Here is a 14923-nt window from a genome sequence, read left to right as displayed (position 1 = left end):
TTATCTGTGAGCGACGGCCTACAATTCCGGGGAGTCTGGTGGGAATCGACAGCTTCCCCCACCTAGTGGTCTTCTCACCCGACCCCACGACAATATATACATATATATATACATATACATATACATATACATATACATATATATATATATATACACACACACACACACACACACACACACACATATATACCGTTTTGGCCCCATCTCTCAATGGTGAAGAATCACTAAAAAAAAATTCACGTATCCGGATCCGGATCTTCAACAAAATCTAATCATTTTGTCCTTGTCACAAACCGAACTTGTCCACAAAATTTCATCCGGATCCGTCTACAACTTTTTGAGATATCCTGCACACAGACAGAGACAGAGACAGAGAGACAAACAGACAGACACACACAGGGGTGAAAACATGACCTCCTTCCACCTTCTTTGGCAGAGGTAAATATGGGTAAGCTGATTCGATGTTCTGAAGAAAATTTAATGGCCTCCTTCATCGATACCAACTCGATAAATATGTATTGCATTAAAAAAAAATCAATGTTTGTGTCTTTGTCCTGTTATTCAATTATTGAAATAGGGTTTATGTGCATTGCGGCTCTTTAGATATCGTGTTTCTGACCAAATTTTAAAAAATGGCGCTTCTTGTTATTTGGGTTGCCGACCACTGGCCGAGCCAGACGGACAGACAGACAGACACACAGAAGCAATTGCAAAACCCCGTCTCTCGTGAGGTTGGGGTGGGGGTGGGCTCATAAAAATCACAAATGGAAGAAGCTGAGTGCAGCATACCTTTGCTTGTTCACGTGCAGACAGCTTTGCATACAGTGGGAGTACACTTAGCGGTTGACAGGAATCTTCAGAGAGAAAAACAAAAATTAGAATAAAATGGAAGAAGAAGCACATCTGCAAGTGATGGATTTTGAGTCAAAAAGATCTTCCTTTGCAACAACAAAATGCCCATCATAATGCTCTTACCCTCAGCTTCTAGATCCACATCATCCAGCAACTCAAAATCACTGGTTTCCTCCACCTCGCAATCCCCATCCAATTCACAAGCTTCTTGCTTTCCCTCGCTCTTTGGTAGTACTGGGTAATCCGATAAGTCAACACGAGGGAGCTTGGATGGGTGAGAAAGAAACAAAATGCCTTACAGGAGGATCCAACCATTCAGTGTCATGTGGTTACAACGGTATCAATGCATAAAGCAAGATTTTATTAACACGAGTGCTGATAAGAAGAAATCCTCACTGTGGATAAAGTTATTCTTGCATTGTTCCCACTTTTTCTCTGTCTCTTTGTTCCTCTTTGGTCAGCAGTCTTTTTTCCATGCTCTAGGAAGACAAGAGTAAAACAGTATTCCATCCTTCTCACTCAATCACACCACTCCTTCCAAAGTCTTAACTCTTGCCCTATGTCTGAGATTTTTGCATTATAGTAGTGATGAAGAGATGGAAAATGCAAAAACTGGTACAACATGTGAAGCAAGAGGATAGCAGTCAAGAAAAAAAAAAATCGAGATTTCTTGATAAACGTTGAAGAATCATGGAATTGTGGCTTCTCACCACGAGTCATGTCAAACTTTGTACTTTGACTTGGAAATGCCCTCCTGAGACGCTGGCAGAGTGCAAGAACCTCGGCTCTACCAGCCAGGAAGACGAGTATCCCACCAGGGGGTAACAGCTTGTGAATCTTGCACACCTGCCAGAACATAGTCATGCAAGACCAAAGGCATGAGTAATACAGATTGACTGGAAACTTGAGTAACAATCAAGACTGATTATGATAATGACGAGCAATTCTAATTTGCACAAGTGAAAAAAAAAAAAAAAAAAAAAAAAAAAAAAAAAATCGGCTCCTCTAATACTCTTCAAGCCGAAGAAGCTGCATAAAGCAAGCATGAAAGGCTACTCAGGGTAAGCCTTTTGCTGTTTCAAACCCTTCCCAGAGTTCTTCCACAGCTGTAAAGACATTCTCAAGTTGTACACACATGAGAACCCCAACAGTACACACCCCTCAGCTGCCAGACCGATCTCATCACTTGTTTGGGAATCATTAGCAACAGCGCAGACAGAAATACAAGGCCGTACGTTCAAAAATCCGTGAAATACAGATGAGATTGGCAAAAATCACTAATCCAAAATGTCGAATGAAAAATGCATTTTATTAATCCCTGCTTTTTAAAATCACTCGTGGTGAATACACCGCCCAGGGATGCCGAGGAGAAAAGGGGGTGGAGACAATCAGCAGGGTGGGCAAACAAAGCCTGCTTGGACCCGCCCCCTTGGAACAGTCAAGGGAAGAGGCTCGTGGAGAGAATTTAGAATTCTGGAAAACAAATTTAATTTATGCTTCGCAGCAGTGTTTTGTTTACCTAGAAAGTGATGCCTTCTTTCTAAACATGCAAAATGACTTGTACAGTGCTTAGTCAGTTCAGGAATTGATTCCCGAGGAGACAGAAATCACTATCTCTCTTGCTTGCAGCCGATTACGTAAACCGTTCCTAATCTAAGCTACATTCATGTATCAAAAAGGGAAGATGCTAACTTAACATGCTGATAACTAAACAGCTCTGTAAACGGTGTGTAATGTGGGAACAGCTACAAGAATATGGCAATCACTGTTTGTTTTCCAACTTTGGTTTACAAGTTGCAGATTCACCCGTGAACATTCATTTTCGACTTAAAATCACAAATTATGACTCCTGGCATTGCCTAGCAACCTATTACAAGGTAAAGAATAGTTTTCTTTCACAACATTTGAAGTATTTACATTAAAAAACGATGATAGCTCATTAAAATCACTCATTCTTGATTTGCTCGAGTTATTTAACCTCTTCCATAATTCAACCACAATCCACTTTGTCAAATATATAAAGGTTATATTTAGTATGCATGCATGTAGGATGCACACAAACTTCTGCAAGCATACCCCACTTGTATGTTTGTATATACATGTACATATATCTGAATGGAACCCCCAAACTTGACGAGGCAGCAGGGCACAAATCGAGTCTTATCACAGTGTTCGTTGCACGACCAGCAGCAACAAGTGTCGCCTGCCTCGAAAGCACATGGTATCTGTCCTAACCACCAGTCAAGAGTTTTGCAGCCAGGAACATTCAATTAAACCAAAGAAGCACGCATATGTTCATATCAAAGGGGATTTTGAAAATAAGAATCTAAATATCACATTCAAAACAATTCCCACCATGATGCCTGCCGTTTGACCTTCTGACAGGTCGCATAGTGGTTGGAGTGCATAACAAGTGTTCATCAACAGTGTTTGGGTAGAAATGTTCTCATTATGTGAAGGATCTTTGTGCAGGCTGGGTGGGCAAAAATTGGCTGCACCACCAACCATTCTGTTTGGTAAAAACCATTGTATACAAGAGTTTGCTGCTTTCGCACTTCCATCTGAGCACATGGCTCATGATGCTGGGACGCCATGTTCAAATATACTACGCTAATGCGTTGACCGTCTCCTTTGTAAATGACGCAAAGGTGCACGGATGTCTCCAAACGTCATTTCCCTGCACAAAATTTGAATACAAGCTACACCATAAGCATGAGATCGTGAGCAAGAAGCAAACCAATTTGGAGAACTTCAAAAAAAGTCAAGGCCACAGGAAAGAAAAATGAATATGCACCTTACGGAAAGCTTCAGAGATGTAGTCATCCGGTGTGCGTCGGTTGAAATGTACAGTAACCGGAAACTGGCGAGAGTCCACCTAGAACAAGCAATTAAAGAAGCCTCGTTTCATTGAAAGTTTCATTTCTTACTGCAGAAAAGCTTGAAAAGCGAGCAAAACATCAACAGAAGAGCGTGCTCGCAAGCTCGGTAAGGCCGACAAAGCAGCAACGAAGCGCACCTGAACGACTGGAGGTGGTGAGGGAAAGAGACGAGCATTTTCAACAAAGTCTTCGACTCGGAGTGTGGCGGACATAATTATTAGGGTGAGCGGCCGGCCTTTCTGCAAATAAAAATAAATTGTACTCTTATCCTCTCAAAATTGTACCAATTGTAAATAAGAATACAGGTACAGGTTGCTCCATGAGCCTTAGATTATGTGTTAAAAAGAAAATCTATTCCAAATCAAGTCATATGTCTCCTCCCTCTGTGATGTAATGGCGACCTGTCCAGGGTTTGTTTTAAGCCACTGAAAATGCTTCGGCAGAAACAATACCCTGGAAGCAGAGTACGATCATGGAAGTCGCGCCCTCACCTTGTGTCGCAGCGGTACAATCCGGGACAGCAGACCAATCAGAATGTCCGTGTGCATGGAACGCTCGTGGGCCTCATCAATTATGATGACCCTGTAAGAGTTGAGCAAGAAGGACTGTGGGAAGAAAAATAATGAATTTGGTGATCATTAATTGTGGGCTCCATGTACAAACATCAAAAGACAAGCTAAGAAGGCACAGGAATAAAATGCTCAAAGAACAGCTGTTTTCCCATTTATAATCAAATCAAGTTTACCTGCTACTGGTCGTAATCTATATGGGAAATCAGCAACTAAAATGGCTCCTCTCCCAAGGTTTCTGGGGTGACGAGGGTTTTCTCGGTTCCTTGTGAGGTGGGTCCTCTCTTTCTTCATTGGTCAATGAGAATTGAACTCCAAAGCTAATGCTGACTGCTTTGAGACTCTTTTCCCTTATATTTCTACTCTTGATGACTGGTATATATCCCTTTTTCAGTACCGATTCACATCATCTCTTTCAGCACCTTCCGAAAGCCCATTCTCTTTGCAAATAAAGTCTTTGAGCCTTTGAGGTTCAAGCCATAGTTCTGAAGCAATGTGACCCTGAGGTTGCTCCTATGCAAAGCAGTCTTTTCAGGCTTCCTTCGTCATGTGGCGTCTTCACATCCTCACGGAAGTACTCTCACATTTTCCCAAACTCCCAAAATGGGAATCATTCTGATTACTCTTCATTATCTCTCCCATCTCAAATCTCTCTCCTCTCCAAAGTGATGAAGTCCGTCATAATTAAACTGTTTTCATGTCGAGAAGGTGACCATCTCCTCTCTGATCACAAATATGACTTAAAGCAACCTACTTGCCTACAATCACAGATGTTTGATCCTCTGCAATTGACCATTTTGGTGAAAGCGGAATAATGCCTCTCGATACATCCAATGCCTTTGGCACAAAGATTCCGTTGTGCGGTTGCGCAGTGTGGTCGCCTGCGCTCAAGATGGACTCCATGTAGATTTCCTATGGACGGACTCCATCTCAGTCTCATTTCTTGACTCAGCAGTTTTGTTACGAACCGATCAATAGCTGTTTGAGTTGATGGATAACTTTCTCATTGCTTTGCAATCAATGTTGGAATCCCTCATGGTTCCATGATTTTGCCACCCATACTTTCCTGCTCTTTATTAACTATTAACTTTCATGTACCTCCAGCAGCATCCATCCATTCATTTGCTGATGATACAACACTTAATTATTCTTTCGTAGTCAAGTCTTAGCAAATGTCAAAAACTTTCCATCTTTTCCAAATTTAAGCCATCTCATATGGGGCTCAAAAAAACCTTGTATCCTTGGACAAGTTCGGCACACAAGTCATACGTATCACCAAAATCAAGTGTACCGAATTTGTCCCTCAATTGTATTTCAATGAATGAGTGAACTAAAGGAATCCGTAGTACACGTTCATTTGGTGTGGAGAATCCAATCTTTTTGGAAATCTTTTATTTCCCCCAATTGAGTTTTTGAAGCTAAACAATATTTTCATCCAATGCAAAGTTTTACTCTTAAAAATTCCACATTTAGCCATCACTGGAATGCCACTCGCATGTGTGGAGTGAGAGTCCTCAATCTGTCCTCAGGGTGTTCAGCCAGATTCAAACTGAGACTTCATCTTAATGGCGATGCCTCCGTCGCTTGCAATTTGCAATATTTAGCTCACCATTAAGCAGTTTTCTCTCTTTCCTTTTTAAACTGTTCCCATCATGGTTATTGTTCTGCTGAACTGCTTTGGTTGTTATTGTGCTCTGGTTGTTTCTTCACCCATTAATTAACCTTATTGTTCCGATTCTGTTTTTCTTGTTCTTTCTCAGAACATTGTATTGCTCTGATTCTTTCTTTCCCTGTACTGCTAGGTTATGGAACTCCCTTCCTTCTCATCATAAAAAACATGCATTGAACATCAATAAATTTCATACTTTTGATACTTATATCTCCATTTTCCTCTTTTGTAGGGGAGTTGCAGATTCTGAGCTCCCCAAAAAGGAATTATTGGAAATCAAATCATCATAGAAGGAAAATGAATGCAAAAAAAAAAAAAAGAATGAATCAATATTTACTCAATTGAATTGCTATGAGCGATGTGCAAATTACCAAACAAGATAAGCCGAATCACAAACCTTTTTCACCTCTTGCAACAGGATTCCATCGGTCATAAACTTCACCTTAGTTTCAGGAGTCACATTTCCCTCATACCGCACCTGATAAGACACAACGCTAAGGGGGGAAAGAGGAAGGGGTGAAAAATAATTAACTCGAACTGCACTCTTCGATGTCGACCGATATGTCTCCGCCCACATTATTACATCATTATACATACTTGTACCGAGTTTGATTTAAATCTCTTCAGCTGTTCTCAAGTATCACATTTTTACCTAACATAACCTCGGACCTTTGACCTCCATGCCAAAATCTAACCAGTTCATCTTTGCATCATAATATATACTGACATCAAGTTTGGTCAAAATACCATCACTGGTTCCCCAATTAGCATGAGAACAGAAATTTTACCTCTTGACCCCATAATCAAATTAGTTCATCTTTGCATCATAATACATACTTTTAAAAAGTTTAACTAAGATTCCTTCAGCCGTTCTTAAGTCATCGTGGGAATGCAAACCTATGACGAACGGCCGGACAGCCACCACAAAAACATAATGCCTCCGGCGACTTAATCAGTGGAGGCATAAAAAAAATTGCAATTGAGGAACATTGGCAACAAAATGGTACCAAGAAGTGAAAAAACAAACAAACAAAATCAAACCACTCCTTGAAACAATTCATAAAGAGCGAAAGAAACGTATTTTCTCCAAATACTTGAGGTGCATCCAAAAATGTCTGGGGGAATCACGATGGAAGCGTGGGTGCTTTTCAGAGGACACAGAACAAACTAGAAAGGCACTCGGTAGAGCACATACCTCCGTCACACAATGCCTGATCAACGACAACATATCAGGCCCAATACATTTTTGAAATTTCATGCTATATATTGTTTTTAGCGCTATCCCTCAATGGTGAAGAATCACTTTAAAAATTAAATAAATCTCGTATCCAGATCCAGATTTGGATCTTCACCAAAATCAAATCAATTTGTCCTTGTCACACACCCAACATTCCCACTAAATTTCATCCGGATCCGTCCACAACTTTTTCAGATATCCTGCACACAGTCAGACAGACAGACAAACAAACAAACAAACAAGCAGTCATTGACTGGTACTTACGAAATCGTCAACTTGACCTCTGACCTTGTCTAATAAAAGCTGTCTCTAGAGAAGATAGCAACGCAAACCAGAAGTTTCTACGATGATTCTGTACCAAACCATCAAAAAATCGAATGTTTTGGATGTTTGACCTTACTGTGACCTTGATCTTTGACCGATTTTGACCAAAATCTAATCAGCACGAGCCATCACCTTCCTGAATCACGTGATGTAATTTGACATTGGTAGCTTCTTCCGTTCTCGAGTTATCGTGCCTACAAATAAACAAACAAACAAACAAGCAGTCATAGACTGATACTTACGAAATCGTCAACTTGACCTCTGACCTTGTCTAATAAAAGCTGTCTCGAGAGAAGGTAGCGACGCAAACCAGAAGTTTCTACGATGATTCTGTTTCAAACCATCAAAAATCGAATGTTTGACGTCACTGTGACCTTGACCGTTGACCGATTTTGACCAAAATCTAATCAGCACTAGCCATCACCCTCCTGAATCATGTGGTGTAATTTGACATTGGTAGCTTCTTCCGTTCGAGTTATCTGTACCAAACCATCAAAAATCGAATATTTGACCTCACTGTGACCTTGACCTTTGACCGATTTTGACCAAAATCTAATCAGCACTAGCCATCACCCTCCTGAATCACATGGTGTAAGTTGACATTGGTAGCTTCTTCCCTTCTCGAGTTATTGTGCCTGCAAACAAACAAACAAACAAACAAGCAGTCATAGACTGGTACTTACGAAATCGGCAACTTGACCTCTGACCTTGTCTAATAAACGCTGTCTCCAGAGAAGGTAGCGACACAAACCAGAAGCTTCTACGATAATTCTGTATCAAACCATCAAAAATCGAATGTTTTGGATGTTTGACCTCACTCTGTGACTTGACCTTTGACCGATTTTGACCAAAATCTAATCAGCGCTAGCCATCAGCCTCCTGAATCACGTGGTGTAATTTGATATTGGTAGCTTCTTCCGTTCTCGAGTTATCATTTTTTGGATGTTTGACCTCACTGTGACCTTGACCTTTGACCGATTTTGACCAAAATCTAATCAGCACTAGCCATCACCCTCCTGAATCACGTGGTGTAATTTAACATTGGTAGCTTCTTCCGTTCTCGAGTTATCGTGCCTACAAACAAACAAACAAACAAACAAACAGAAACGGAAGTGATCAATATACTTAAGAAATCTTTAGATTTCGTAAGTAACAAAGAGAGAGAGGTGAAAACAACCTCCTTTCACCCATAACAAGAAGAGTGAATGAAGAAATAGGGTTCATAGTTTTGTTTAAGTCGGAAAAGTAAACAAAGGAAAGTAAGTGGTTTACCGAGTTGAAAGGTTCATCTCCTTGGCAACACGATGAGACATGGCCATTGCAGCAATTCTTCTGGGCTCTGTCACCCCAATAATCCCCTCCCTAACCAGATGAAAAAAGGGTGTAAGGGAGGGGGGGGGATTATAAACACATTTTAAACTCCCCTTTACATTTTAGTTATGGTCACAATTTGAACTAGTTTTTAAACTGTGACACATCAAAATAATTAATCCTATCGCATTTGGTGTTCTGCTCCATTGGGAGAGAAGGAACACAACACAACACACCAAGTGTTGTTTGTATAAAATGAAGAACATGACTTGGAAGTGTTACTTTATCCCAGAACATGGTTTATTTTAAGAAGTCCCAGGCCGAAATGTAGAATCCACAACACCATAGAAATTCAGATCAACGATCCAAAGTCTCGATTACTCAAAATTAAACAAGCAAGCACTTGCCTCGAGACACATTGAGCATCAATGGCTCCCATGTTCAATTTCGGATTAATTTCATGTTTTACCGGCTTGTAAGTGTGCCATTCCAAATGCTATATGAACAAGCAATAGTCCCAGACAAACTACCTGATAAATACCATAAAGTTTGTCCTCACATTTGGTACCAATAACCCTTACCATGGACCAATTCATATATTATGTATATATATATATATATATATATATATATATATATATATATATATATATATATATATATATATATATATATATATATATATATATATATATATATATATATATATATTAGGGTGGTCCAAAAACAGCAAAAAAAATATAAAAAATTCAGATGTGGTCTCCACAAGCCTTAAATTATTCCACTATGATTCAATAACGCGCATAAAAAAATTTAAGTTGATCGGAGCTGATTTAGAGGTCGCTCCATATGATGGCTTTTAGTTTCATGAGTTGGTTAAATTTGGGTATGGTCAGGTACGATTACGGGTACTTCTGGATGTCCGAGGTGGAAATGGAGTGCATTTTCGAACTCTATGGGGTCGATTTACTCCAAGAAATGACTGCACCGACGTTGAATTCATGACCATTTCGAAAATATGACTTAAAACAAGATTTATCATAACTGGAGTTGAGCAACTAATCCTACTCATTTCGATATTTTCTAATCTATAATTAATTTGTTGTCCGTCTAAACATTTCTTAGAGTAAATCGACCCCACTGAGTTTGAAAATGCAGTCCTTTTTCACCTAGAAAGTACAGAAGTACACGTAATCATATATGACCATACCCTAATTTTTCAATCATTGGATTTACAAACTATTAGAATATTTCGTCTCATTTACCAAATACCACTATCATCTCCACCTCTATTGCTGTCTCCACTCCCCCTGAACTTATTTCTAGCTGGCCCAACATCCAGTGTTTTAGATTCAATGATTCACGAAAAATATGTTAGTTATTTATTAGTTATTATTATATTAAATTAGGGTATGGTGAGATGCAAATCCGTACATTTCTGAACTTTCCGTACACTTTGCCTTGATAACAGCTTTGCACACTCTTGGCATTCTCTCAACTAGCTTCATGAGGTGGTCACCTGGAATGCTTTTCCATTAACAGGTGTGCCTTGTTAAAAGTTAATTTGTGGAATTTCTTTCCTTCTTAATGCATTTGAGCCGATCAGTTGTGTTGTGACAAGTTGGTATACAGTAAATAGCCCTATTTGGTAAAAGACTATTATTTTGACTGTACTGTAGTAGTCCATATTATGGCAAGAACAACTCAATTAAGCAAAGAGAAACGACAGTCCATCTTTACTTCATAGTCCATTTGCCCTTCCTATGTTCACTGTAGTGTACCTATGAACTGTCAAAGGTACAAGGTATTTTGGTTGATTTGTCATCCTAAGGGGTTGCTGAAGTATTCCAGCTGGGTTGTCCTCAGGACAACTTTGGGCAATTTTTTTATATGCAAATTAGGGCCGCCATTACTGAAAAATCGATTTTGTTGAATATCTCCGCAACTTTGCATGATGTCACAGAAATGGTGTCTATACCCATGTTTTCATGGTGAAGGATTAATATAAAGGTATTAAAAAAGTTACCACATCCATATATTTTGTCTTTATGCAAATTAGTTGCCGCCATTACTGAAAAAAAATCGACTTCGTTGAATATCTCTGCAACTTTACATGATAATGTCACAGAAATGGTGTCTATACCCATGTTTTCATGGTCAAGGATTAAGATAAAGGCATTAAAAATGTTACCACATCAAGGTTTATAAGTTTAATACATGTATTTGCAGTAGTAATTGGAGAAAAGATGGTCATGTCATTCCACAACTCTCTGCCCTCCGGCTTCCATGGCAAGAATTCCAGCCAGGTCAAGACGATGGAACAACTCAAACGAGGCATGAGGATTGGCAGTGAGACTGCCTTTGACATGGAGGCCATCTTCATCCGCCTTCTGATGGTCGGACAACAACGACAGCTAAAGCTAGCACCCATCTTTCAATACGAACTGTGTGCATTCCCGCCCTCAATCATCGATGAGTATGGCTGCTTACGCAAGGGCAACAAATCTGTTCTTGCCAATCGTTTGGGTGTGAAACAACTCGATGCTCCAGCTCCAGACATCGTGATCGTAGATGCACAGCAGCTGCTTTACCACATCATATGGCCACATGGAGGGGATGCCTCCATTGTCATTGAGAGTATCAAGTGTCATCTCTCATGTTATCCTGATGGTACCGAGAAGATTTTGGTATTTGACAGGTATAATGATATCTCAGCAAAAGACCACGAGAGGAAGCGACGTGGTTGCGAGGGTTCAACAGACTATAACTTGACCATCAGCAGTCCACTTCCTAATCGTGATGCCATTCTTAAGAACAATCACAACAAGCGCGAACTCTCACGGGTGCTGTCCTCATTCAACATGGGTGCTGATATATCGATCGAGAGTAGAGATGGTGGCTTTGCACATGATGAGGCAGATATCACGATGATCTCATACCTGCTACAAGCTACCGAATCTGGTATGGTGGTGATTCGAATCCTGAGCGATGACACCGATGTATTTGTGCTTTTGATGTACTGGGTGTGGGCGATGCAGCTGCACAATGTTTGCAGTATCCATATGGAACGCTGGAATGGGGCAGTGATTGACATCAACGCAAGCTGTATGTCTGTATGTCCAGAAGTGTCTCCAGTTACCTGGAATGCATGCACTGAGTGGCTGCGACACAGTTTCCTACCCATTCAACAAGGGGAAGATCAGCGCTCTGAATATTTTGAAGGAAGGTGACTTCCCAGGGCTGTTTGAGGTCCTGGGCGAGGAAGATGCCACACACGAGGATCTAATGAACACAGGCCACCAGTTCTTCACGGCCTGATATGGTCAACCGCCAGGTACTTCGATGAGTATAGCACGCTATCAGCTATACTCCTGGAAGAAGGGGGAAGCCAATGTAGGTCATGGCATTGCCTCCAACAGAAGTGAATCTGCTTCTTCATGTTCGCCGAGCACACCTTCAGATTATGTTGTGGAAGGCTGCTGATCAGCAGGCTCCTCCTTGTGTGGACATCACACAATTTGGATGGGAATTAAATGATGGTATTCCATCAGCTGTCGTTGACATAGGTCCTCCGGCTCCACAAGGGCTCATTGATGTCATAAGCTGCGGATGTAAAGCAGAGGGCAAGGTATGCAGTACCGAGGGATGCAGCTGCCACAGACATACCATGTCATGTACGGCCTATTGCGTGTGCGCTGGTGGTGAAGGCTGTTTCAACCCTTTTACGGCAAGGAATTATGTGGAGGATAATGTACAGGATGATGCGGAGAGTGATGATGATGATGATGATGAAGATGATGAGTGTTGAGGAGTTTGGAGGATAATTTATGGATTAGTTTGCACATGCAACATTAGTTTGGAATGAATATGTTGTGCAACATTATTACTGCATTAACAATTCCATGATTTCCGTTTTTGTTGAGATTCCATTGTTACTTTGTCATTATAATAAATGTCATGATCCTCCAACATGGTGTACAGCTTGAAGTATATGGATAGGGTAACATTTTTAATGCCTTTATCTTAATTTTCGACCATGAAAACATAGATATAGACACCATTTGTGTGACATTATCATGTAAAGTTGCAGAGATATTCAACAAAGTCGATTTTTCAGTAATGGCGGCAACTAATTTTCATAAAGACAAAATATATGGATGTGGTAACTTTAATACCTTTATCTTAATCCTTGACCATGAAAACATGGGTATAGATACCATTTCTGTGACATTATCATGCATAGTTGCAGAGATATTCAACAAATCGATTTTTCAGTAATGGTGGACCTAATTTGCATATAAAAAAGGTTTGCCAAAAGTTGTCCTGAGGACAACCCAGCTGGAATACTTCAGGGACCCATTGGGATCACAAATCAACCAAAAACCTTGTACCTTTGACAATTCATAGCTTCTCAAAATGGCAAATGGACTCTCAAGATGTGAAGGCCAGCCAATCTGGAAAATTTCAAGAACTTTGAAAGTTTCTTCAAGTGCAGTCGCAAAAACCATCAAGCGCAATGATGAAACTGGCTCTTATGAGGAACACCACAGGAAAGGAAGACCCAAAGTAACCTCCACTGCACAGCATAAGTTTATTCGTTACCAGCCTCAGAAATCGCCAATTAACTGCACCTCAAATTGCAGCCCTAGCAAATGCTTCACAGAGTTCAAGTAACACACATCTCAACAACAACTGTTCAGAGTAAACTGTGTGAATCAGGTATTCATGCTCGAATTGCTGCAAAGAAACCATGACTGAAGGAGACCAATAAGAAGAGGAGACTTGCTTGTGCCAAGAAATACGAGCAATGGACATCAGACTGGTGGAAATCTGTCATTTGGTCTGATGAGTGCAAATTTGAGATTTTTGGTTCCAACCGCCATGTCTGAGATGCAGAGAAGGTGAATGAATGATCTCTGCATGTGTGGTTCCCACCGTGAAGCATGGTGAAGGAGATGTGATGGTGTGGGGGTGCTTTGCTGGTGACACTGTTGGCGATTTATTTAGAATTCAAGGCACACTTAACCAGCATGGCTACCACAGCATTATGCAGCGATACACCATCCTATCTGATTTGCGCTGAGTGGGACCATCCTTTGCATTTCAACAGGACAATGACCCAAAACACACCTCCAGGCTGTGTAAAGGGCAATTTGACAAAGAAGGAGAGTGATGGAGTGCTGCATCAGATGACCTGGCCTCCACAATCACCCGACTTAAACACTATTTAAGATGGTTTGGGATGAGTTGGACCGCAGAGTGAAGGAACGGCAGCCAACAAGTGCTCAGCATATGGTGGGAATTCCGTCAAGACTGTTGGAAAAGCATTTCAGGTGACTACTTCATGAAGCTGGTTGGGAGAATGCCAAGAGTGTGCAGAGCTGTCATCAAGGTAAAGGGTGGCTACTTTGAAGAATATAAAATATAAAATATACTTTAATTTGTTGAACACTTTTTTGGTTACTGCATAACTCCAAGTGTTATTTCAGAGTTTTGATGTCTTCACTATTATTCTACGATGTAAAAAATAGTAGAAATAAAGAAAAACCCTTGAATGAGTCGGTGTGTCCAAACGTTTGACTGGTACAGTATGTATCTTCTTCTTTTTTTGGCTGCTCCCGTTAGGGGTCTCCACAGCGAATCAACCGTCTCCATTTCGCTCTATCCTCCATATCTTCCATTGACACTCCAACCACCCGCATGTCTGCCCTCACCGCATCCATGAACCTCTTATTTGGCCTTCCTCTTCAGCATCCTTTCAGCGACTCCATCTTCACCATCAACCAGTACACTTAATCTCCACTCCTCCAGCATGCTCTCACATTCCAAGATTTTATTAAACAATCTGGTGAACAACCCCACTGCCATCTCTCCGAAGCACTTTCATGCCTCCACTGGTATGTCATATATATATATATATATATATATATACATATACATATATACATCTTCTTCTTCTTTCGGCTGCTCCTGTTAGGGGTCGCCACAGCGGATCATCCCTTATGATCCGCATAATGATTTGGCACAGGTTTTACACCGGATGCCCTTCCTGACGCAACCCCGGTCGCCTCTTACGACACAA

At 40.7% G+C, this 14923-nt stretch overlaps 1 protein-coding gene and 1 pseudogene across 4 annotated transcripts in view; one reads left to right on the top strand and one right to left on the bottom strand.

Annotated features, from left to right (window-relative positions):
• DHX37 (DEAH-box helicase 37) overlaps positions 1-14923 on the bottom strand; it is a 94091-nt gene that overhangs the window by 52811 nt on the left and 26357 nt on the right. For all 4 annotated transcript variants that reach the window (XM_085859821.1, XM_085859822.1, XM_085859823.1 and 1 more), the window contains exons 10-18: positions 8803-8892; positions 6367-6463; positions 4223-4336; positions 3869-3970; positions 3647-3727; positions 1563-1698; positions 1249-1331; positions 976-1117; positions 790-854 (exon numbers count right to left, since the gene is read on the bottom strand). In XM_085859821.1, the coding sequence (XP_085715947.1) occupies positions 790-854; positions 976-1117; positions 1249-1331; positions 1563-1698; positions 3647-3727; positions 3869-3970; positions 4223-4336; positions 6367-6463; positions 8803-8892 (910 nt within the window). The remainder of the gene's footprint in view (positions 1-789; positions 855-975; positions 1118-1248; positions 1332-1562; positions 1699-3646; positions 3728-3868; positions 3971-4222; positions 4337-6366; positions 6464-8802; positions 8893-14923) is intronic.
• Positions 11094-12649, top strand: LOC147010938 (uncharacterized; annotated as a pseudogene).

Source organism: Eptatretus burgeri, chromosome 16, assembly GCF_056783735.1.
Source record: "Eptatretus burgeri isolate ZD-2024b chromosome 16, Ebu_testis_v1, whole genome shotgun sequence".
NCBI classification, from domain to species: Eukaryota; Metazoa; Chordata; class Myxini; order Myxiniformes; family Myxinidae; genus Eptatretus; species Eptatretus burgeri.
Note: the sequence above shows the minus strand (reverse complement) of the source record. Positions and strands in the feature narration are given on the sequence as shown.